Here is a 26,044-nt window from a genome sequence, read left to right as displayed (position 1 = left end):
GTAAATCCAAATCTTCATGGACTTTATTTGTAAAATTTAAGAGTTAGTTCAACTTAGATATTTACAACGCTTTATCCTATATAACTTAATATAACAATCCCTGCAAACAATATCATGGTGGGTCTTTACAAGGTATAGCAGATCACTAATGTAAGGAACAGGAAATGCCCCAATATTGATCCCTGTGGTACACCAATCGAGACCAATGACCCCGGTGTTCGTTGTCCAATTGTGAATGGACTCACAACGACCATTTGTATTCTTAGTGCAAGTACGACTTAATTAAATTCAGTGCGATACCTCAACTCCGTGCAGTTTTCTGTCAATGTTTCATGACAAACGCTGTCGAAAGCTTTAGACAAATATATATATATATATATTTTATGTTAGCATAGTCAGCAAACGAGCAGACGAGCCGCCTGATGGGAAGCGGTCATCGTCGCCCATGGACATATATACAAATACATAGGATACAGACAAATATATGTATTTGTAATAGAAATAACTGGATTAAAGTGTAGCTAGAAATAATAAATTATGTAATGCTAATGATGAATTCTATTTTTAAATGGATATATTACTTTTATTGTTTTTTTTACACATTTAGATTTTATTGGAAAAAATATTTTGACCAAAATGTTTAATACATTTTGCTTTATGTTTGATGATTTTTTTGTAAAATTCTTATTATAAAGTTTGACATCTCTATAATACCAACTTTTTTAAAAGAATTATTGCATTAATAAATGATCTGTTAATTATACTAAGATGACATATGTATAATAGCCGATTTAAAAGTGCTCGTTGCTAGGCCTACATAAATAGAATCTATACAATAATATTATTAATTCGATAGTAACTCTGTCTGTCTGTCTGTTACCTCTTCACGCTTAAACCGTTGAACCGATTTTGAAGAAATTTCGTAAGGAGATTGATTATTAAGACCCGGGAAAGGACATAGAATAGTTTTTGCCATTCGTCATAGTCATTCTACGCAGACGAAGTCACACGCAGAAGCTAGTAAATGCGATATAATATAGTAGAGGTAATAGGGATTAGTAGGGATAGTTGGAAGAAGAAGAACTTAGTATTATTCGACCAACAATAAACGTCTTTTTGACAGTCATTTTTACAGGAGTCTGTACCGTATATGATGTTTGTACACGCCTTTGAAGCCGAATGCTAATACACAAAGGCTTGTTGAGCAGTTTCAGGCGGTTCCTTGCTGACTTAACAGTGATTTTATTTCGGTCATCTGTTACATAGCTACGCATACCTTTAAAGGTCATCGGCAGGAAAGTGAAACTGTTGAGACCGAAAGTGACGCTTACAAAATATGAAGATGCACATAAATATTCGATTACGTTGACGTAAACCGTCGCCAAACTTATAGTCACTGATGCAACAAGCTTAATTCAAGTATCAGTTTTGTGACTAGGTAAGATTTACAATATTTTAAATCAAAATGAATTATGTTGGGTCTTATATATTCAAGGTTAAATATATAGGGTACGAGAAACATTGGGATGAGATAAACATTAAATATGTTTCTAATCTCTTACCCAACATGACCTTAGTATATTGGAATATATTATATGTATATGTTTCCATAGATACCTCCACAATCCTCATTTACTAGTAGGTAACATTAATAATTTTAAGAGATCAACGTAATTTGATTTATAATTTATTTTAAGAGTATGAATCATTTCAGCAATTCATTGCATTTTGTTTATTTAGTACATACATCTACTTACGAGTATTAGGTACTTATTTTCATACATGTTTGCCATTGCCATTGTTGCCAACTATTAAAAATAGTTTGGTATGGTTTCTACAAAAAGACGTTGTCATTATCGTGACTAAACTATACCTACATATGAGAAGTAAATATTAGGGTAAGGTTAAGAATAGTGTTTTTTATTTTAACTCAACAAACTAATAATTTAAAAAAACATTTGTTGGCAGTTGTTAAAAATAATTATCCATAGAGATGCACCTTTTCCTTTCGCCACATCCATCTGTTCATTATTTAATTGCTCACCGGCTCATGGTCTGTCAGTATAGTCACGATATGAAGGTGTTACATTAGAGTATGCGTGACATGCACACGTTTGTGAACGTTTTTTATAGATCTACTTTCTTCGATATACTTTAACGACCAATAATAGTAGCCAACCTTCGTTTAACTTGTCCAAATACCAACCTATACAATTTTAAAAGTTCCCAGCACAATTGATATTTCTGAAAGGAAGATGGATCGTTTGGATACATGACTTGATAGAAGCAATATTATGTAACGGCTTTCTCAACATTCCAATAGATAATAGATTGGTAATGTTTACCTCCTAAGAGTCGAGCACGTAAGCTATAAAGCTACTAACCGGAAGTTTGTTCGGCTTGACGCGGAACTGCCTAAAAACCAATTCAAAGCCTAGATGGTAGGTAAATAGTTAGGTATTACAAACAAATCTATTATAACCTACTTCAGTCATCGTTTTCTTTATTCTCGATAGCTTAACTACCACTGAAATCTTGTGAAATTCCCTTCTTTATTTGAAACTTGTACTCTGTATTCTTGTCAACAGATATTAGAACCTGATGACGCGATCTACAGTAAACTATTAAAATATTTGTTTTATTTTAACTTTATTGTACATAAAATTATAAGTACAAATGGCGGACTTAATGCCATCCTACTTACTTACTGCCTACCTTAATATAGGTAACCATAATAGCCATAGTAATGTGTAGTGTACGACCTCACAGGTTTAAAAATTTAAGTTTGTAGAAAACGACAATTTCGACGAGCTTAATTTAGATAAAATGAAGTGTATATATTTTAGTTGAGAAGGTAAATATGTAAGTAAGTATAAATATTTATAAAAAATTTCTCAATTAGGTTTAGCCAAAGAACTGAAAGTGAAACCTGAAAAAGACCATGTCTAACAATAATAAGTTTTAGTTATAGGTATGTATTGATAGATTATTAAGTACGCGAAGATCTCGGACGGATAATACCAAAGTGTGCATAGCTGGTTTATTTGGGGTACGACCTGACCGCATTCCAGGCGCGCTACGATGAAGTTGCGTGCCGTTGCAACACTGAATTGATTCTATCATTGGGCTACTGCAACTCTACAAGTAGGCACAAGCCAAGAAAAAGTTCACTTCGTTTTTTTATCAATATGTATAAAATGTTCAAAGCAAACTTAGCCTGAGCAAAGAAGGTTTCATATTTTATAAGGAGTGTAACTGGAATACGACTTAGCCAAAGTAATACTACTTCAGTGAAGTTGCTCCTGTAATTTGCCGCTACGAGGTCGACCGCTCTGAAACTATTAAAAACATTTCTTTCGTAATATTTGCCTATTTTACAAGCAAGTAAGTATCTAGGTACTCTACAATGTATTTTAGAATACAGTCGATCTGTCGCTATATAATCGAGCTAGAATCCTTACTTTTTTATGTTTCACGTACCTACTACCTAAAAAATAACTGGATCCCAACTAATCTCTACTAATATTATAAATCCGAAAGTAACTCTGTTTATCTGTTACCTTTTCAGTTTTACACAGTTGAACTGATTTAAATGAAATCTGGTATGAAGATATGTAGCAGTTTGAGTTTCGGAGAAGATCATAGGATATTTTTATCACAGATAGCCTAATTCTATGTATACGAAGTCGTGTAAAAGCGGGTATCTAAATAATTATTAAAACATCCGTACCCATTAACGATTTCTCAACTTAAAATTCCTCGAGTGATAAGGTAATATTAAGTGTTAGTTATGCTAACTAAGCATAGGTCACTCGTCTCCCCGGAGCGCCGTGTGTCATTTGGACAACGAGTTTGGCTTGTTACGTAACCGCAGCGATTAGCGAGCGTTGGGTCAACGCGTGACCCGCCGCTGCGCACCGGCTGCCCTTGACATATCGGTTCACTGTAGAAAGTGCAAAGCATCAAACTCGACCACTCTAACAAACATACCACCCGCAGCCACTAATTTCAAAAGGTTAATCAGCTGATTAAATTTTAATGAGCCATCGTGATTCGTAATGCATTCTAAACCGGAACTGTAACGAAAATATATATCCTCGTCATTGGCAAAGAAATTGTTAACCAAAAATGGTAAGTCAACGCAAAGTTTAGGCCGATAGCCTTGAGCGGCGGTCAGCCAAGGGCCGGTAGATAACGCGTAACCCTTTCCCCGTGTGCGTGACGCGGCAATGTCACTCCCACGCAGTCAACCCAGTCCATTGTTCGCGGTTCTGGTTAGGCATTGTATCAGTTAAGTGCAAAAAGGAATCTTTGTTTCAAATAAAGTTACTGTCCTTGACTATTTTGACTACATCAACATTTCGTCGCTATACTTACTCAACCTCGTATCTATATATTAGATACGTATATCAGATACGAGTTTGAGCAAGTATAGCGAGGATTTGTTCGCCCTAACCTTATATGGTGGATATTGAGAAGAAAACTCATATTAAATTTTAAGATCTATCTTATCTTAGTAAGATATTTCAGGAATTCTTTCCTAGGAAAAAAAATGAAGGATCAACAATAGCGAAAGGTTTGCTATTACAAATTTATTAACTGAATAAGTAAGTTCGTAATGGGTGCAAAAGTTATAACTTTATTTAATTTATAATGGCTATAATAAAATAATAATTTATTTGATATAAAGTCCCATGAATGGGATGGAGCAGATGATTCGTGATTACTGAAGGCATGAGAGCGAAAGCTGCGCGCACCGGACGTGCCGTCACGACGCGGCGCGGGCGGCGCGGCGCGGCGGCCAGCTGACGCCCGAGGCAGACTCTTCGATATGAACAAATCATTGCGTAACTTGCCTACTCATTTTTAAAAGCAGCTATTTTTTTCTGTCAAAACTCACACGGAGATAGCAATTTCTTTGAAACCATATTATTTTGTTGGTGAAGTCAAAGCTGTCAACGTCACTTTACTCACCCACGTCACTCTAGAACCTGCTTCGTTAACTTTATAGCGTTGTGATCGGTTAGGTACGAGTATATATGTAAAGTTGTTCATAAACGTGATCTTTTCTCTTTCATTCGATATAATCATAATAAGTCCTCAAGTGAATCGTAAAAATATATACATATGTGATATGATAACTAACTAAAACTAATATTATATAAGCTTACAGGCGAAATGGCATTAACTTCCGTTTTTGGATTCTGTTTGAAAATATAGATAGTAATAGCGCAACCGTAAATGATAAATGGTATATCTCTCTAGGTGGAAGTTGATGATGGCTGCTCTCATTTTAGACAAAGACAAAGTGAAGAAGACATTTTAAATCATTAATTGCAGTTTTTCTCTGAGCTGTTAAAATAACCGATAAATGAGTTAAGCTTTTGACGCCAGTCTCGGAGCTTACGCCTAAAAGCGAAAGTGAAGGTCGCGCGAAGACGCGTCTCGCGAAAAAGTAGTGCGGCGGCAGCGGGACAAACCACTTACCGTGGCGGCCTGTACCACTTCGTCCCTACTCTGCCTGACTCCCTACTGCAGGATTTTCCCGCACATGCATGCATAATCAACAGCTGAACGTGAACACTTATGTGGCGAAACTGTACAAAAACAACGTATAAAATGCAACATGTCTACTTGTTGTAGGGAAAGGGGACGGTCTTATGCAAGGAGGACGAACAATACACCGCAGCGGTCGAATACGTAGCACAATAAGTTTGGATTTAGACAGCAAATTAACCATTTGAAAGATAAAATCGCTTGTGTGAAATAAGATTCTAACCGCTTTAGTTCTTTTCATTTGATTTGCGAAATAGATGGCAAGTAACAGAAAACGGATGTTTTGAAAAATCGACCTCTATGATTAATTCACTTTCTACTTTATGTGTGAAGCAATTCGCATCACTTCTGTATTGAAAATCTGTATCACGGTGAAATTTCTCACTGATTTGTATTCGTAAACAAACGCCGCCCAGAATGACACATTAGCTTCGACAAAACGCAGTGAGCCTGTTCTGTTGTAAAGCAGCGAAAGTGAAACAATTCTGTAATGCAGACGTGGTTGCTTAAATTGCCTAATTAGGAAGTGTCACGAAACAATAACAACTCGAGCAATTGTTATTCTTACGTACAAACGCGTAAGTAACGATTTAACTCTAGATAGTACCTAGAACACACTAAGTGTAGCGGCACGTACTTAATTATTCGCGATATGTAATTTGTTAAATTGAAGCGCACAATTGAGGCATTGTCTTTAATGTAAAAGTTACTTTTTATAGGTGATATTAAATAGGTACATACGTAGGCGTATATATCTTTTTAAAGTATATGTGTAAGAAAATATATTTAAGAACATTACTGTAAATTTTAAATATACCGGGTGAAATTGAAATTGAAACTGAAAGTGTAACTTTGTATGGGTCAAATCTTGTAAGATAAATTTGACCCACTTCCCGGTTTCCGATACAATGCAATATTTGCATACATACAATGCAATATTATGGGTATCATCGAGCTGATCTGATGATGCAGACAGGAGGTAGACATAGGAAATCTGTGATAAAACAACGCCACCTAATTGTGTTTGGGGTTTGTAGAATTGTCTCGGTGGGTATTAGTTACCTGTGGAAAGAAAATACCAGTCAGTGATAAAAGCTTGGACCAAAAATGCAATTATTGCCATAAACTTATTTCATACAAAATAAATTTGATAATGTCGTCAATGTACGTTAACATCTTTTTAATTGATGACCCGTTCTCCTCTATTCCAGTCGCATTCTAGTCCAGTGATCGAATCCCGCACTGGAATGTTACTGGAATAATATGAACCGGCACTGGAATATACTTATTCCAGTGAGCATTCCAGTCCAGTGACTGGATTGTCACCTAATATCCAGCGCCACTGGAATAGTGTAGACAGCCAAACCCGTCTTAGATTAAACGTTAAATAACGACGTGTATTGTTGTTACAAGCTTTTATTTAACTGTTAGTATGTATGGGACCAATCTTGCAAGTTAAATTTGACCTACTTCCCGGTTTCCGATGAAGCTGAAAATTTGCATACATATGTATGTCGGGTGACAATGCAATATTATGGTACAATCAAGCTGATCTGATGATGGAGACAGGCGGTAGCCATAGGAACTCTGTGATAAAACAACACAACCTAATTTTGTTTGGGGTTTTTGGAATTGTCTCGATGAGAATTGATTAGTTGCCTCTGGAAAAAAATAACAGTCAGCGATATAACCTCGTACCTTGTGTTGTAGAATAAACTTTTAAGTGCACTAAAAATTAAAAAAGCGGCCAAGTGCGAGTCGGACTCGCCCATGAAGGGTTCCGTACCATTTATGACGTATTAAAAAAACTACTTACGAGATCTCGTTCAAACCAATTTTCGGTGGAAGTTTGCATGGCAATGTATCTCATATATTTTTTTTAGATTTTTCATTCTGTTATTTTAGAAGTTACAGGGGGGGGGGGACACATTTTACCACTTTGGAAGTGTCTCTCGCGCAAACTATTCAGTTTAGAAAAAAATGATATTAGAAACCTCAATATCATTTTTAAAGACCTATCCATAGATACCCCACACGTATGGGATTGATGAAAAAAGATTTTTTTGAGTTTCAGTTCTAAGTATGGGGAACCCCCAAAATTTATTGTTTTTTTTTTTCTATTTTTGTGTAAAAATCTTAATGCGGTTCATAGAATACAACTACTTACCAAGTTTGAACAGTATAGCTCTTATAGTTTCGGAAAAAAGTGGCTGAGACATAATCGGACAGACAGACGGACATGACGAATCTATAAGGGTTCCGTTTTTTGCCATTTGGCTACGGAACCCTAAAAACAAGTTATTTTTAACAGTTTCCGAACAGTTTGAGGATTAAAGCCTAGAGTTTTATTTATTGTTTCTGTTACAGGCTAAATATTTTATTTTTGAATAGTTTTTTTTTTCAAACAAGTGTTACAGCTATCTATGTTTAACATAGGTAAATACATCAAATTCAGTAAATTTGTAAGTAAAACGGTAGAAAAGTTGACCTGAAGGCATTCAGAAACGACGTCGACGTACACCGCGGATCGCACGAACTTAACCTTAAATACGTACATAAGTAGGTATAGTGGAATAGCTTAATCTTTATGAACGGTCCGGGTAACCCACGTGCCAATCGTTAACACTCCGTAGCGTAGCGTACGCAACAACTTGGCAAACAAGCATACGGCCCGCCTGCTTACCACAGTCTCCGTAGCCTATGTACGCCTGCAACTCCAGAGGAGTTACATCCACGTTGCCGACCCTAACACTCAGCACCCTCGTTGGGCTCTGGCAACCTAATTCACCGGCAGGAACACAATACTATAAGTGGGGTTTAGTGTTATTTGGCTGCTGTTTTGGCTTAAAGGACTCGCATCCAGGCCATAGTTGTTAAAAAAATAATAATTGGCTGCGGTACTTCCCCAGTTGGGCTCTGCTCTAGATCTGGAATAACATCCGCTCTGCTGTGCCCTACCACACAAAGCGAATTCACATTCACAGTGCCTATTCCTCTCTTTTGGACGTAGTTTAAGGCCATACCGGGCCCAGTAAATATCTAACTAATAGTAATATCTCGGACGATAACGCTTAGGAAAACATACGTTTTAATAAAGCCTATCTAGTTGTGTTTATGTTCGTAAGCACCTTGTAAATCTCACTGAGAGCATTGTACGTTACAGAGAACTAAGTATACACATACTGGAATTTAAAAGTGTAGGATAACCGGCGCTTCATTTGTCAGTACCGTTTTTATTGTCAAAAAAATCTTGGTATTTTTAGTGACAGGACAAGGTAGTGTTGGAGGATTGAGGAAAACATGACCAGTGCAGATGCCGGGAACTATTTAAAACGAAGGTCAGTCTGGGTCATAAAAAGTCGTTGTCACTTTCAATACCTACCTACGGTGTATAACGTAATGACGTCTGCAGTCACGATTTATCGAGGAATTTTATAAAAACGTGTTTGCCCGAGACGCGAACAAGTGACGCCAAGGTGCGAATGCATTTCAATATTCGATTGATGAATGTTTAACTCTTTGAAAAAACCTTTTTCCCAAATAGATAGGTAAAAATTCAGCAACTGAGTTACCTAAATTTTAGACCAAAAAATGAAAAAATAAGAATCAGCGTAAAGAATATGTAAATAAGTATAAAAAGCCATCAGAAACCGCTTTATCCATTCTTAGTCTAACAATAGTTATAGTTATAGATAATTGACATCAAATAGAAAATGGTACAACATATTTGGGAGGCATGCGATATTAGGAATTAGTACCTGGGCGACTGAGCTTTGCTCGGTTATAACTATTTATTGTAATATGGTGGTGTATAGGTGACAATCTTAACTACATTTTTTTACTAAATGAAACTTATCTAAAACAATAAAAATTAAAAAATTATATTAAAACTTCAACATATAAAAATAAAAAATTGTCACCGGGCGAGATTCGAACCCGTAACACTCGTTTCTAGCCGTCCGCGTCTGATCTGAACCCGCTGGACCAGACGGACATTGGCCGGCAACACGAAATCTGCGTCGAAAGAAAAACGCATGAAAACTCAAAAACACGCGTTTTCCCGAACATAAGACTAATCTAGATTGATTGTATACCCCCAAAAACCCCCATATACCAAATTTCAGCGAAATCGTTAGAGCCGTTTCCGATATCGTTCGCCAACAAACTGTCTCGCAGTTTGGCGAATATTTTGTTTTGTGGTACACATATTTTATATTTTAATGTTATAATAAAAAAAAAACAGAAATATATAATTGCTCGTTTAAAGGTATAAGATTACTGCAAGCGCCTTACATACGGATATTTTTTATGTTTATCGAAACCGTTTTGAACTTTTCCAAATATTAATAAATATGAACTTTATTGCTTGAAAAAATTACATTTATATTAGTAGGTACAACTGTGATGATACTGTAACCATCCCTGGGAATATTATGTAGGTATGTGTAAGTGCCATACGCAGTTTAATGAATATTGATATCAGAGATCCGCACGTTCTTCATTTAGTTCCTGTACCTACATGTTTATTTCAACAAAATATGATCACTTGTTCGTAAGGCTGCGTTTGCACCAGACCAGAGATGTGCGAAGATGCGTAGCGACGGATGTATTTTTAAGAACTAATAGAATCACTACACCCTGAGTGAGGAAAACAAATAAACTGATTCTATTGGTTTTTAACAAACACTTCTCGCTATGCATCCTCGTACATCTCTGCTCGAAGCGCAGCCTAACGAGTGTTATTTGGAAATAGTTACCTAAAGTATCAAAATATATCGGAGAGTTATCTAAAGAAATAATTTTATAATATAGGTACAAAAGTCAAACTCGGAAAATTACTGCTGCTAGGGGCTTTGCGTAGATATAGATAAGAATCGAAATTTTCAACCAATTAGTATTTCAAGAAATAGTTTTTTGGCCCAGCTCTACAACGTTTAAAAAATATGCCATTCAAATTTGAAGTTCCTATCTTCAACGGTTTAGGCTTCGAGTAATGGAAACAGTTTATTATTCTGATTACCGACTGTTTCTGTTTTAATTTTATCTTGATTTTGTAAGAAAACATATTTTTTATCCTAAATGGTATTAAGAAACTTCTGCTTGTTTTTGAATAATCTCCTATTTTTAATTTCTTAACTTAAATAAGAAAGTCGCATAATTTACACAAAATATAAATATGACCGACGTCATGTAATTCACCCCCATGCTCACGGATCGTTTTGAAATTCCAAAAAAAAGTATCTCATTGGACTGGTCGTCACTCCTATTGTTTAATCCTGTTTGTTGTCGATATTACGAGTAAATCGCCATATTTTTCATTGTTTGGTTCGGTCCAGACTCCATTTTGTAAATATTTTATACCTAACGAATAAATTTCTAGCTTATTGACAAAAATTAACAAAGTTGCGGTTTATAATCATAATTTTTACAGTAAGTGATAAGTACCTAATCAACATTTATTTTGGCTTATAAATGTATGTCGAAAATGTGAAGAAATCATATTCGCGTTTGTACGAACAATGTGCCAAAGTTGTAACATGGGCGACATTATTATTAGGTAACTAATTATTGTAAACTCAAGTCCATTTCGGTGTGAAGTTTTTATTTGAATCTCCTCAAATAGAAACATTGTTAATTTTTGTCTCATCTCCTTGATTACATAATGTATTGTTAATTTCTAATTTAAGCGCCAAATTAATGAAACATAAAACTAGGTACCTAATGAGTAGGTATTAAAAAAAATTAAGCGCTTGTACGTAGTATAATAATTCTGCAAAAGTCCTCTCATTACATGTGCACATCACTAGCATGTGGTTGATTTATCACTTTCCTACGCAGCCTACTCTATACGTTGAGATGCAAACATAACTTTCTGTCATTGTGTTACAACGATACCGCACGTCATGCACTTAACACCTCGTGTTGCAAGCACTGGCTTGACATCTTTAACAATGGGATCCGTTAGATTGTCCTGACCGTAGATGTTTTATCAACTCTTGTGTCATAACAGCAAATACCACAGACACACCCTCTTGCGAAATAGGACAAGTTTACCACTTGGTTGCAGCTATAATATCAATAAACAAGTCACATTTACATTGCGAGGGAAACTGCCGGCGGAGCTTCTTCGTGCGAACAGAAAGTTTCATGGTGGTTAACTTTGATCCGCATCCATATGCCGCAAATTTGCGGTGGCTTTCCTCTTTTCTTATCGTTTGTATAGTTTGTGAAACCAAAAAGGAGATTTACTGAAAACTTTAATACTCCAATATTTGTATGTATTATTTATTTGCAAGGTCAGCAAATAACAACAAAAATAAAGAATATATAGATGGTACGAGTTAGTAAGTTTATAGTTTTTCGAACACAGTTAAGTCTTGTTACTCTACTTCTTTACGGATTTTCTAAAATGTAAATACAACAAGACTACAAAATAAGGCGTTTGTTTGTTATGAGATTGTGATATACGTAAATAGTGAAGCTATTCTTAAAATTAGATAAAAAGGGGACTTTAAGCCAATATTGATCAGGGCGAAGCCGGAGGGCGGCGGCGGTAGGCGGCGGAGGGCGTCGAGGGCGGCGAGGTGTTACGTCGTAGACAATGTACCTACTCACTAAGTCGTGCATATTTAAAAGCAAATGTTTCGCAGCCTTCATTGAGAAACTCGTGCCCTCATTCGTGATGCCAGCCAGCTGCCGTTGAGCAATGAAAACTTGATTTCCTTGCAAGAAATTAGATCATATTTTCACGGTATCAAATGTGATGCGACATCTCTATCCCGGAAACTGTTGTGCAACCCGAGCCGCGACATGTTACCGCACGATCTAAGCAAACATCCGATGAAAGTGACATCGCACTGACAGGTCTTTTATGCTAAGTGCTTGTCAGTTTTTTAATGATGTATTAAATTAGATAAGCCTACTATTAGAAAGTGATCGCGTTAATTATCCTTGTTAAACAGCTCCGCGTACCATTACTACTGCAATATCGTCGGTTGTCTAAATTTACTTTGTTTGAAGGTTTATTAACAGAGTTGAACAAGTACTTATGTATATGACTTACAGCGTAATCCTGACGATCATGTTGACGGCGTTGCGTTGCGTAGCGTAGCGAATAATGGGGCGCGCGCCTGCCCGGCTCAGTCGGGCTGGGGCTGCAACAGAAACTCACATCAGCACACGCACCTTTCCCAAACACTGTTGCGACAGTGTGCGAGAGACAGTCAGAGCTCAACGAGGAAGCTACATCGCACATTTAAATGCAACATTAATGTCAGAGAGCGTTTAAATGCCAATAGCGGCGACCTTTCGGGGGTTGCGCAAGCGAGGATCGCCGGTCGTGTGAGAAAGGCGAGTGTGTGGGGGACGCACCGGAGGGGAGAGTGACACCGCTTGCGACGCGCTGCCGATCAGCGACTAACCTCGCGACCGCGCGCGCCGCTCATACTTATAGCCGCGCGCCCACTCGTGCCGTCGCCGCCCGGGCTGTTCCCGAATGCACTCCCGGAGGCGCCGACGCAACCTACAATGTGCTACGTACAGGAGTACGGTCTTCAGCATGGGAAATAGATAAACCCTGAAAACGCGACGGTCAAAACTTAACTCATAATAGAATCGTCTAATCACGCTTATTTGAAAATCATATTCAGAGGAAAACTTAGCATCTAATCATGCGTATAAGAAAATCATATTTAGAGGGAAACTTAGCATCCAATCATGCCTATATTAAAAAAATATATTCAAAGGACCTTGACATGACTGCACTTATTCTACCATTGGTCCATAATAACAAAATTTTCGAAATCTTTCTACAAACAGCAACACGTTTCAATAATCGTGTACTATTTAGAAATATATTAATAGGTATATGACAAAAAGAACCTCATAAATAGCATTTCTAGGAAAATTTCAACGAAAATTCGTGCCTATTCAGCCCGATACTCCTACCTGCCACTGGTATTTAGAACGAGGTTGTCAGTGTGATTATAATTTTATGCATATCAAAAGAATAAAGTGAATACGAAACAGTTGGACACCTAGCTGATATTTCGTACAAAACAGCTACTTCGCATAAGGCTACCCACCTAAAGAGTAAATAAAAACCATCGAAAGCGGTTTGTTATTTTCGAATGTTTGTTAAATTTCGTGGATCTTTCATTTTGTTTCCTAGTATATATATAACCAATTTATCTTCATTACACATTTAAATAATTTATACCCGCTCTTAAACCTTTTATTTACAATTATACACTTACTCAACACGGAACAATGGTGTTCCGGACATTTGAGAAATTCGCAGAGCCGAAGCCAACACATAGAGGCTCTTTTGACACTTTAATAAGATGTAAGGGGTAAACCGAGCGGATGCTGCCCTTGCCCGTGTCAAGGGATGCACGCAGAAGCAGTACTCGCCAGAGTGTAAGGACTATTGATGTTGGGAGGAGTATTGTCGGAAGAGTTGATAGAATCTAAAATGAACAAGGTTATTGGGTGAAAGCGATGGACTAAATATTGGGCTATGGGATAAAAAGCCGGACACCTGCCTAATAAAATTGTATGCAATTTTATTTCTGGCAGACGATGACTCAGCCCCACAATATGGCATCCTTCTGCCCTATTAAGGGTTATTTAAGGATTTATATTGTATTCGTGTAAAAACTCTAATGACCTACCATATTATTTATAACCAATTTTTGAAACAATAAAATACGTACTAAGTTAAAGCAAATTATCCTTCAAAAGTTAGACATATTATGCTATCGCGGATTTTTATAGATCTAGAAAAAAAGGAACACTATCACCATACATTGTTTTGTTTTATCTCAAAAGGTTAACGCAACGTATAAGATAGCTCCCAGTCGGATTGATTTTTCGACGTCTTCAACAACCATCGTCTTGCTTCAATAGATCTCTACAAAATAGGTTTATTTAATAAAGTATTCATACAAGTAGCATTGTGTTTTGTTTTATACGTATTGAAGGTATTATATTATTTTAATATCTGGGAAACATAAAAACTACAAAATGCGCGTTTTCCCAGAGATAAGACCTAGCTAGATCGAAAACCCCCATATAGCAAATTTCATCTTAGTCGTTAGAGCCGTTTCCGAGATCCGCAATATATATATACATACAAGAATTACTCGTTTAAAGATATAAGATTTTTATATTGATTAAATGATTATTAAGCGTATTTTATAAATTTCATTCGTCATTCAGATCTAACCCAAAATACCCCCAGAGGTTGTGTATGCACTCCCTAGCAGAAGTGGTAGAGCAAAAACAAAAAACCTTTTTTATAACGCAGAAAATCAGGCTGAAATTATTCCAGGGTTTTTCAAAAATCAAGAGAAACTATCGCAGAAATGATGGTCACCCATTTCCAAAAAAATCTGAGTATTTGACCAGGTACAATGACTACTCTACCTATTGACTGTACCTTGGCACTAATTTAATTGCTTTCAATGTCGATACCGTACACTTGTGATCTATTCTATAACAAACTATGAATGTGACTCATATTATATCTTTTTAAAAGTGCTCTATGTTTTACTATGCACGGCCTGGAGCAGGATCGGGTCGTAACAAATACAATTTCTATCTATTTCTTTACGGTCGAAGAGGGAGTGCGAAGTAGAAGATAAACGTGTCACGATAGCTCTCGATGTATCAGCCGGGAAAGACATCAACGCGCGGTGTGACCAATTTACGCATTCGTCGTATGTATGTACTAGTGCTTAGCTACTAGATTATTAGATATAATTGTGTTGTGTTGTTTTCACCTTACCTAAATACTAGCCCAGACATATGGAAAAATTATGGCTAATAATAAACGAAAAGCATGTTGTGTTTGTACTTCATTATACATGTGCCTCCTTAGCTTTATACAGAAGATATGATGGATGTTCGGTAATAATAAAAACAAACACATCAGCAACGCCGGCAGTATCTTAAGTATTTGATAGTTATCACATACTAACCTAACCTCACCTAACACTGATTTATTTAGTGGTACTATTCCTCAGTATCAAAGTCCTTCTCATACAACACCATGCCATGCTATACTATCAACTCAACGAATTATCTACAGTTTCCTTGCTTGTGTTCGATCGCTTTGATTAAACTTACTCACAGGCCTCTGATTAAAGTTTTACATTATGTAATATAACATATAATAAACGACTAGGTCGGTGTGAACGCAACAATCATGGGCGAGGCTTCTGCCAGTATCAAGAATGATTTTGAGACTTGCAAACTTTAATACTGATTATATTTCTACCCAATGATTTCAAATGAATAAAAAGAGAATTTCACAGTCACACATGAGCAAAGGACATTGTAACGTAGATCACGGCAGTCACAGTAGAAAGTGAGTTATAGTCCCATACGTTAATTAATTAATTGTCATTTAGATGTGAAATATTAAGACAGACTTTTAGTCCCTGAACAGTGCGGCTTTACAAGTGGCAAAATAAACGGCGAATGGCTAACAAATAAAAAAAAGCTGTAAATTTTCTTCGATTTTTACTAAGGGGGCTCAAAAAATATTGATATGTAGGCTCATCAAAGGATGCGTCTTACAGCAAAGCCCCGATTGGGCAACGAGGAAGCGCGACCGCAGCCCGCCACAGCCCAGGACGCCCGAGTGCGCGCGAGCCTGAACTTTGTCACCGTTATCGCATAACATTACTATTTTGACCTGTGCTGGTATTGGTACACTGCAATTGTAAATATTCATGCACGTGTTTATAGGAGGATGCTCGCAGTTTTTGTAAGATATTTTAATTTTACTAATAAAAAAAGCATTTGTGTGAGGTACCTAAGTACTGATTTTTGCTACATATTCAGTTTTCTTTACTTGCGCTTTACGCGACATTTCTTTGGTAATAAAATAAAAACTAAAACTAATGCTAAACAACAAACAAATAGAAGTAAACAATTTTAAACTCTTAGGTGTTACTATCGATAGCAATTTGAATTGGAAAGAAGATATTTTAGATATTAAAACAAAATTATCCCGATTCCAGTATGCATTAGTCACACTTCGTAAAAATTCGAACTTTGCTGCAGCACTTTGTGCGTAGGTACAATGCTCATGCACATTCTTGGCTGTGATACGGTGTCGTGATGTGGGGTAATAGTACTAATGCACACGTCTTGTTTGTAATGCAGAAAAGGTGTATACGCATATTACTGAATAAACACAACAGAGAAAGTGGCGAGCCTTACTTCTCAAAGCATGGTGTACTTACGTTACCATGCATTTACATTTACGAACTGACCATGTTTGTAAGGAAAAATATGCACCTATTACAAAAGCAGAAAAATGAAAGATTAATAAATAAACTGCAACTGCCTGCACCAAAGTTAGAATTATTCCGAAATAACCCTCAATATGCCGCTGAAAAATACTATAACAAACTTACATTAGGTCAGAGGAGAACGACATAACTTACGCAAAAATGTTGAAGACATTTCTTATCAATAAAAACTATTATACCGTTGAGGATTTCATAAATGATAATGACATGTAAGTTAATCAGTGTTAATTATATTACTACTTTAATAATTATGTTCCTGTTCAAATACTTTTGGTACTATTTTAATAATTATGTTGATATTTTAATTGATAAATGTACTATGTATGTATTAGCACCTAAGTTAGTTTTAAGGATAAAATTGCCATACCCATTCTGGGTCCATGAGATCTTTACTCTTTCGTATGTAAATACCATCTTGTAATTACCATGGTGCAATATAGAAAGAATAAATAATGTATGTTACAAGGTCAACGGGAAGTAGGCACCCTATAAGGCGTTTGAGTCCTAGAATCGCAAAAATGGCATTTTTATACGTACCGTCAAGGTATTAAATATCGGCACGGACAAAGTGCCAAACATTAAGGTACAGGAGGAGGTGGAGGTAGGTAGGTATAGGAGCGCTCAAAAATTTGCACAATGCACAATCATTTTACCACATCCTTAATTGTTTCTAGTAATCAGTCGAATCACACCAGTCGATGAATTTTATTATGAAATACAATTACTTATGAGTATGCCAAAACTAATGTCTGTCCTAAAACAATTAAAACATGATCAATTTCGAGTTATACCTGATGGCCACTACAGAAAACCGGCATTGAAATTCATTACCTAGCTATGTTGATATTGACATAGCGTTAATGGACGTATCCATTTAAATATTTATCAGGTACTACTTACAAGGCCTCCAATTCGATGAACGCACTGATTCCGAGTCTTTCGAGCCGACCGTGAAACACCACACATTTGTTTCTGTAACCCATTTTACCGAAACATTGTCGAATGTCTTTACTTCTTGTGATGCCTGGGAAAACAAAGAACAGAAATATGTATATGCGTAGGTGTAATACAGAATATAGGAGCCCGACGAGGGCTGCTCCGAAAGTTGTTACCTGCTCATTTTGCTCAGGCTCTACTGATGCGTGATAACATTTCAAAATTTGTAAAGTAGGCTAAACCGAAAATCATTTCGGTAAATATGCTTCCTGTATTTAATAAGTCCGTTATTTTTACCCCATTAATTTCTTAGAAAATCGCGAAGTGTAAACTGCAAGTGTGACATCATTACTAAGTATGACTGTAATAGACCGTCATAAATTTCAAATTCCATTATCAGTTGTGACGTTTCTTCGCGAGCTCTTTAAATCAATAAACTATTATTACGGCTGTATTCCCATCTGTGACCACCGTCATACAAGAGGCGGGCACAGATGGGAATGATTTGTATTGTGCCCGGCGGGGACAGATGGGAATACACCTTCTTTTAGCTCTTACCATAGTAAATGACGCTATACTACACTTACGACCTTTCGGAATTCGCCTATATTAGATTTTATTTTTTAAATGAAATACCTACCTACCTTAGAATTTTAGTTTCTTTCGATACCACAACATAAACCAGTCCACTTGAAAAAAATAAATCTTGTCTTGCAGTATTTCAGTAGGTACTTATTGAGGTGCTGCTATAAATTCGGAGGCAAACTTTGTGTAACGCTCGTGCCTTGAAACCCTCGCAACGCTCATAATTCCACCATACCCAAAGGTATCATACTAGGTAAATTCATTTCAAGCTGGTTGTAATTTATTTGGGTGCAAGTACATATAAAAATATGTAGGTAGCCCAATTTAAAGGGTTGTAACTCACAAAAAAATCATATTTCTTTAAAAACATTTTATTTACAATGCATATAATATTCATCGTAGCAAAGATATCGTAGGTAAGTATCATAACCAATGTACTAGTAGTCAACTTAGTTACAATTTGGATTAGGATGATCACAATTACAATTCAATTCAAGATACATTAATGAACGTAGCAAAAATGCTAATGCAACGTTATTATTATTCAATATTATTAACCAGAAATGTGAATTAAAGGGTATAGCCGGTTTCACACTGTTAATCCCGATTTTAATTTTTGAAAAATGTTAAACATTATTAAATTCTACATGAAATATGTAAACTTGATAACTATAGCAATCACGCACGTAATTTATTAATTTTTCTAAAAAAATTCAACTCAATTTTTTACTATTTTTTCAAAAGATAATTCAATGTTTATTTTTTCGGGGAACGACCTTAATTGTATGTACATCATATCCAAATTACAAAGAAATCGGATTAGTATTTTGGCTGTAATAAAATAAAAATGTTTTTCCTTTTTTTTTGCATTTTCTTTTTAAACCTGAAGTATTTTAGGCTTAATTTTTGGTGAAAGCAGTAGATATATATAGGTTAATAATCCAGTATATCCTAAGGGCAGTTTGTCCATGCTTACCCGGCTATACCCTTTAGCAGACGGAGTTAAGAGGATAATGGACGACCGCTTCTCCATACAAACGTAGTCCCCATTGTCCCCTCTATTTATGAGGTCTTCCCCTTTCGTCTTAACAATTTCCTGTCAAGTGTTTTGTACGCAGCTCAGAAAGAATGCGACAGAGGTGAGGACAGAGCAGGGTCCTTAGCTGATACGATTGTAAGGCCCAAGATACCTACATTTGTAAGTTTTACTTACGTAAGTAGGGACAAACAGTGGTGGTTGCAGAAAGCATAAAAAGGTCAAATCATTATGATGTTGTGTGAACAAATGATTTCCCTTGGCAGAATTAATCTTTGTGTTCCTAAGATGTATTCAAGAATTGGAGCCATCCACATTTTTGATGCAGGTGGAGGTTGGAGGGTTTTCCAACGTAGGCTACTTCTGAGTTACGTGAGAGTTAATAATTGTTTAAGGTTAGGTTCGTTTCTTAGTTGTAAGTCAAGTTTGGTGTTAACTAAATCAAATATGTAGACGTAGATTTCATCTAAATCGGTTCAAAGGTTATTGATTCCATATACAAACTACCACCCCCCTTTTTACTTTTAAGAGATAAGAATTATCCAGGGCCGGATTTAGGGGAGGGCAACCGGGGCTACAGCCACGATAGAGACTTCAGAAAATTACCATTTTATTTGGAAAATAATTTGGGGCCAGGGGGCCTCCACTCCTTTGTTGCCCCGAGGCCTCCAGACCTCTAAACCCGGCATTGGAATTATCCCATGTTCTTTCCCCGGACTCAAATTATCTCTACCAAATTTAACATTAAGAATTTGAAAAGTTTTTTTTTTTCCTATTTTATGTTTTTGAATCTTGATGAGGATTCCTGTAAATATGATCCCATAAATCCCCGAAAAGGAAACCAAACGGCCCAGTAAATTAAATGATAAAGTCCCAAAAATTTTACATGAAAAATCTTGGAGGCTGCACTTTATAAATTCATCTTGAGGTCTACGAACCAATCCTGCCAAAGGAGATGTGTTGTTCACGAAACGCCGTATTTTATGAGCTGCACCGACGACTAAAAGCTATTTGTTAGAATGAGATAATGATATTCATCTCTCATTCTGTAGTATAGTTGTGCCCCTACTTACGTAAGTAAAACTTACAAGTGTATCTTCGGCCTAAGGCGGCCGGTACACTTGTAAGTTTTACTTACGTAAGTAGGGACACAGCTATACTATAGAGTGAGAGATGAATATCATTATCTCATTCTAACAAATAGGTTTGTCCTTACTTACGTAAGTAAAACTTACAAGTGTACCGGCCGCCTAATGTAAGTTCATCGTTGTAAACTTTAGAACGGGAAACCATATAAACAGCAGCCAAATATTACATTACAATTTTCTTTTCTACAGTGCCAGTCAACGCATAGTAAATATAGATGTAAAAACAACGCATAGTAGTGGCATCAATATACATAGCTCTGTTGCCATCTAGGACCAGTTTGAGATAGATGAGCACCGTATTTTTGTCTACGGCAAAGACAGGCCAAATTAATTAACTCCGGCTTGCAAAGCGGTTATGCACAGCGCATCGCCACAGCCACAGCACATTAATTGTATCAGCACTTCTAGTAGTCAGCTGCAAATATAGTTGACCCCCTGAAAATAAATTTCAGTACAGGGGAGTCAGTTATCTCTGCAGCTGACTGTACATGTGCGCCGCGACAAATATTCGCGCGCGAGTTACACTACCTGATTGGCCGACTATCTCAGGCGCGACGTGACGTGATTTCTCAGCGGACGCGTGCTAGAGGAGCAGCCGCAGGTTGCATATAAGTAAAGACTGCGACATGTACGACAGACATGCAGAATATAATCGTTCATAAAGACAACACTTTCATTGCCAGGCCAAAACTCAAGTCCACCGCTGAATGCCGGCGTAAATACAAACATCTATATAAGACTCCCCCGTGGAGTCCAAACGCGCACTCGGCGAATAAACAACGCTGCACGCCAAGAACTCCGCTGGGGAGTTCATTTATTTCTATGCCGTATGCCGACGACTCCTCTAGGGAGTCCAGGGCTATCACAAAGGACAAAATTGCCAACGCCATGCTTTTTTAGTTGCATAGTGAGCATAAATACATATTATATTAGGGAGGTATGTCGGATACCTACCTACTCTAAACTTTATTTACTAGGCTAGCTATTAGTATAAACCTGCGTACGAATTTTTGTAATCCTAAAAAACGAGGTATAGTGACAACCCTGAAAAATCATAAGTTTCGTAAAAACTCGCTAGAGGAGTCGGATGGCATGGCCTTTAGTCATCTATAATTGTATAGTACGAACTCCCCTCGGGAGTCGCATGTGAACAAAGTTTTCGAGAACTCCCTAGTGGAGTTCTTGGCAGTGAAAGTGTTAATTACTATCCCCGATGAAAATAGTTCGTCTAGTTCCGCACAAATATTTTAGATGAAATGTCTCAGTTATGGGAACCAAAATAGTAATTTTTAATCTAGTTTATAGTGATCGTATAATAAAATTGCATGAGACTTTTATTGCTGAAAAAATTACCATTTAAATAAATATTTGGCAAAAATTTCATTTTTGGTACAAGCTTTTATTGCTGTACTTTTCATTCTACAGGCAACTAACACTCATCATCTCACATGTTTGCGTTGTTTTACCACTGATTTCCTATGGCCACCTGTCCTGTCTGTGTTTTCCTGTCTCCACCATCAGATCAGCTCCATGTCATCATATTATTGTATTGTTATCCATTATTATATGTATGCAAAATTTCAGCTCAATCGGAAATCTTCCAAGATTTGACGCCCACACCTACACTAACAGGGCAAATAAATAATAGCTTGTAAAAACTTTGTCCTAATCATATTGTTCTCTACTACGTTTCTGCATGCATGGGATCAAATCAAAATTCCAGTACATTGGCAGAAAATAATAAAGAATTGACATTTTTTTTTCTTTTAGCACAAATTGTATTTCTTGTGTTTAGATTTAATTATTATAAAATATTCCATATAAAATTAAACTGCTACATTAGTACGAGTATGATCATTAACATTGGCGATTGTTTTACTAAAACATTATTTTTTTACAAATGGGAGAACCTAACAATATGCTCTGACTAGACGAGAACATATGCATCGGGGCTAGTACGAGTATATACGCGTGGGAACGCAGTGTTGAACACTACCAAAACGTGAAGGTATAATCATGTAACCACATTCAGTAAAAGACAATGCTAGGAGTGTCGAATTGATGAACATTGACATGTAATAATAACATTATCGACTTGAACTAGTGTAGTTATTTAATTAGCATTGACAAATATTTTTTTGCATTATCTCACATTTTAACGTCATTCAAAGTCATAAATAAGATAGGATGGTATGTATAATGAAATCCCACTGTTCCCGAAAGATTATGACACGTAAATAAATTTTAGATTCTGATATCTGCATGTAGATATACCTCGTAGTGAAGTGAAGTACAAATAAGAATTGTTGAACTGTGGATATCCCATCCCATGAAGTATTTTCCTATTTTCCTAACTGAAATGACCACGCGACGACACGACACACGACCATACGACACATGGCTAACAAGGAAACGTACCCAACTGTCCGGTTCCGATTTGATTTATATATGTTATAGAGTAGTCTAAAATAACAGACACGTATTTTTTTAGCTGCCCAAACTCAACCTTTTGGGAGAAATTGTCCTCCAAAGTACTAAAAAGTTACTAAATCTTCTAACTCCTATAGAAAGTGATGCTCAAGCAACTTACTAGTTAATGGCTGGTTTGAGTATATGTAAGAAAGTAGCAAAAAATAATGAGCACGTGTTTAAGCATATCTGCTTAAACACAAGTTTTCCTAAAAAAAAAACACCCGTCTTTATGTCTAACTTTAGCGATAAGATCGATTTTTTTAAGAAAAAATTAATTTTGCTGTGCTTTCAAACATATACTCAAACCAGCCATTAACTAGCAAGTTGCTTGAGCATCACTTTCTATAGGAGTTAGAAGATTTAGTAACTTTTTAGTAATTTGGAGGACATTTTCTCCCAATAGGTTGAGTTTGGGCAGCTAAAAAAAATACGTGTCTGTTATTTTAGACTACTCTATAACATATATAAATATAAATCAAATCGGAACCGGACAGTTGGGTATCTTTCCTTGTAAGTATTAAGCACAAGAAGTGTATTTTTTGTGGTTGCTTAGGCTGTCGCGTCCTCGCTTTATTGTTACTGTTAGGATATTTCAAGATTGTTTTTATTGAAAATTGAGACTATCAGGAAAAGGTTCAAAATATCCTTACAGTAGTTAAATAGAAATGACAAGATAAAGACATTTAAAAATAATTATATCACAATATTATTATTCTTATTAAAATAAATCACTAAATAATAAATTGCACTAAATATATACAATTCAAAACAACCAGTAGCGAGCGGGCGGTGTTACCCAGTGGATGCCGGCTGTGTATGCGATACCTACACGTCACATATGTGATATTGGTTATATAAATAACGTTTTTCATTCAACTACATCATGTTTCTTTATACCTCCGATGTCTGGACAGTGTTATAGCTACATTAACTATATGTTTTATACAAAGAAATAAAAATAGTTTTTATGTTCCTGAAACTTAAGAACACTAAAACCTAGATGTCCGTTGAAAAATATTTTGACAAGACAACCTCTTTTTACCTGGACTAAAATTGTAGGCATTTGTTTCATCAATATCCTTCACTATTGGGAACAGAAATATCGACCTCTTTATTATAGGTAGTGTGCATGAACTATAGGAGGCAGCACAGGAGCCGTCAGATTTTTGGCGCGAGGCGTAAATTTGATGTTTATTGTTCCAAGATGGCAGAACCTACTATGCACAAGAAAACACGTGACGTGTAAATTTACATGTTTATTGTTCCGATTCAGGCCAAAAGATGGCAGACCCTCCAACGCGCACGGTCCCTATACGGCTAGCCTCGGCCAGCGGTGTCATTCGCGTAGTAGTCGTAAAAAACTTTTCACCGCTATTTGCACCAGCTAGGAGTGGAATTGAAAAAACGTCTTTCTGTAGTGGAAAATGTTTCAAATGTTAAGATCCTTCGACGGTTTACGCTGCGCTATCTATCAATAACTAAATAACGAAACTAGTTTATTCAGGCTGGCACATTTAGATCGGTCAGTATGGGAAAGTCTGAAGCAGTAAGATTTACGAAGATCTGTTCCTAGGAACCAGGTCAACGATTACTAACAAGAAAAACTGCATTCATACATTAAAAAAAAACCTGTACTCAGCTCGGGAATGGAAACCCGGACGTTTTGAAAAATAAAACTAAAAACTATTTAGGTGTCGATTGTGTAGGTCTTAAGCAGTAAATTTTACTATGAAACATGATGTCTGAAATGAATAAAATGCATTGTTTTCATATCTCTAATTTAGCAAAGAGCTACAAACAACCTAGAGACAATTTTACGCACCTAACCGTGTTGAATATTGTATTGAAAAGGCGGTGGGCGTTACGAACACTTACTAAAATAAATTAAAGAATATGAAAACAATGCATTTTATTCATTTTAGACTATGAATGCAGTTTTCTTGTTATTAAAATCGATGACATGGTTTCTAAGAACAGATCTTCGTGTGTCTTATAGTTTCAGACTTTCCTATACTGACCGAGCTAAATGGGCCACCCTGTATATGGTTAGATTAAGACGATGGCGGCTAACACCCATTGTTAATATAAATAGACTTTGAGGTTTTAATTACGAAGATACACCCATGCATGGTACATGTTTACGTTTGCTACTTCTTCTATATAATGACACCTATTAACATTTAAAAAAAAGCGTTATTTTTGGGGGTTGTAAACATTATTCTAGTATACTGTTCGGCAGCGGGGTGCGCTTTCATAGTATAAAAAAAAATTCAACCTAGGTACCCGAAAAGCTCAATGAACACAATGAACAATGATCTGTACATGACACGTTAAAATAATAATATGGGGACAATCTGACACAGATCAACCTAGCCTAATCTAAGCAAAGCTTGTACGGTCACGTCTGAAAATATCGATACGTAAAATGTGCCAAAAATATGTATACACGACTTTATTGCCCATATATTAAGGTAGTGTATACATATTTCTGGCACATTTTTCGTGTCGATATTTTCAGACATGACTGTACTTGCGTATCATTCCAATAAACAATGTTTTGAAATCGGTGACATGACCGGTACTGACATTTTATTTGACTATACATAACGTTCGCATATTATTGCCATAATGCTCTTAGGCTTTACGTGGTTTGTCAAAGTCATTAAGTTTAAATATCTGCACACCTAGGTTCAATAGTTCATGAACGTCGCTAATAGTAATATTGCGCAAGTTTACATTATTTTCCACACATATCTGATATCAGAACAGATTGAATATTAAAATGCAAATTTGATCACAAATGTAATATATATGACTAGTGATGACAATCCTATTTCTCTAGTTGTCAATGTACCAAAATAACAATAATATTATGTTAATAAAAATATAATTAATATATATATATATATATATATATATATATATATATAAGTAAAAATGTAAAGAGGGAAGTTAATAATGCTTTTGAATCTAACGAAATAACGGTATTT

At 36.2% G+C, this 26,044-nt stretch overlaps 1 protein-coding gene across 2 annotated transcripts in view; it reads right to left on the bottom strand.

Moving 5' to 3' along the window:
- Window positions 1-12,992, bottom strand: part of LOC133517506 (mucin-5AC-like) — a 38,676-nt gene extending 25,684 nt beyond the window's left edge. The window contains exons 1-2 of one of the 2 annotated variants that reach the window (XM_061850848.1): window positions 12,862-12,992; window positions 12,620-12,710 (exon numbers count right to left, since the gene is read on the bottom strand). In XM_061850848.1, coding sequence (XP_061706832.1) covers window positions 12,620-12,639 — 20 coding nt within the window. In that variant the 5' untranslated portion in view covers window positions 12,640-12,710; window positions 12,862-12,992. The remainder of the gene's footprint in view (window positions 1-12,619; window positions 12,711-12,861) is intronic. The other variant, XM_061850842.1, reaches the window with a different exon arrangement.
- Between the last annotated feature and the right edge of the window lie 13,052 nt (window positions 12,993-26,044).

The sequence above is a fragment of the Cydia pomonella genome, chromosome 1, assembly GCF_033807575.1.
Source record: "Cydia pomonella isolate Wapato2018A chromosome 1, ilCydPomo1, whole genome shotgun sequence".
NCBI lineage: Eukaryota > Metazoa > Arthropoda > Insecta > Lepidoptera > Tortricidae > Cydia > Cydia pomonella.
The sequence above is the reverse complement of the archived record's forward strand: the minus strand, read 5'-3'. Positions and strand labels throughout refer to the sequence as shown.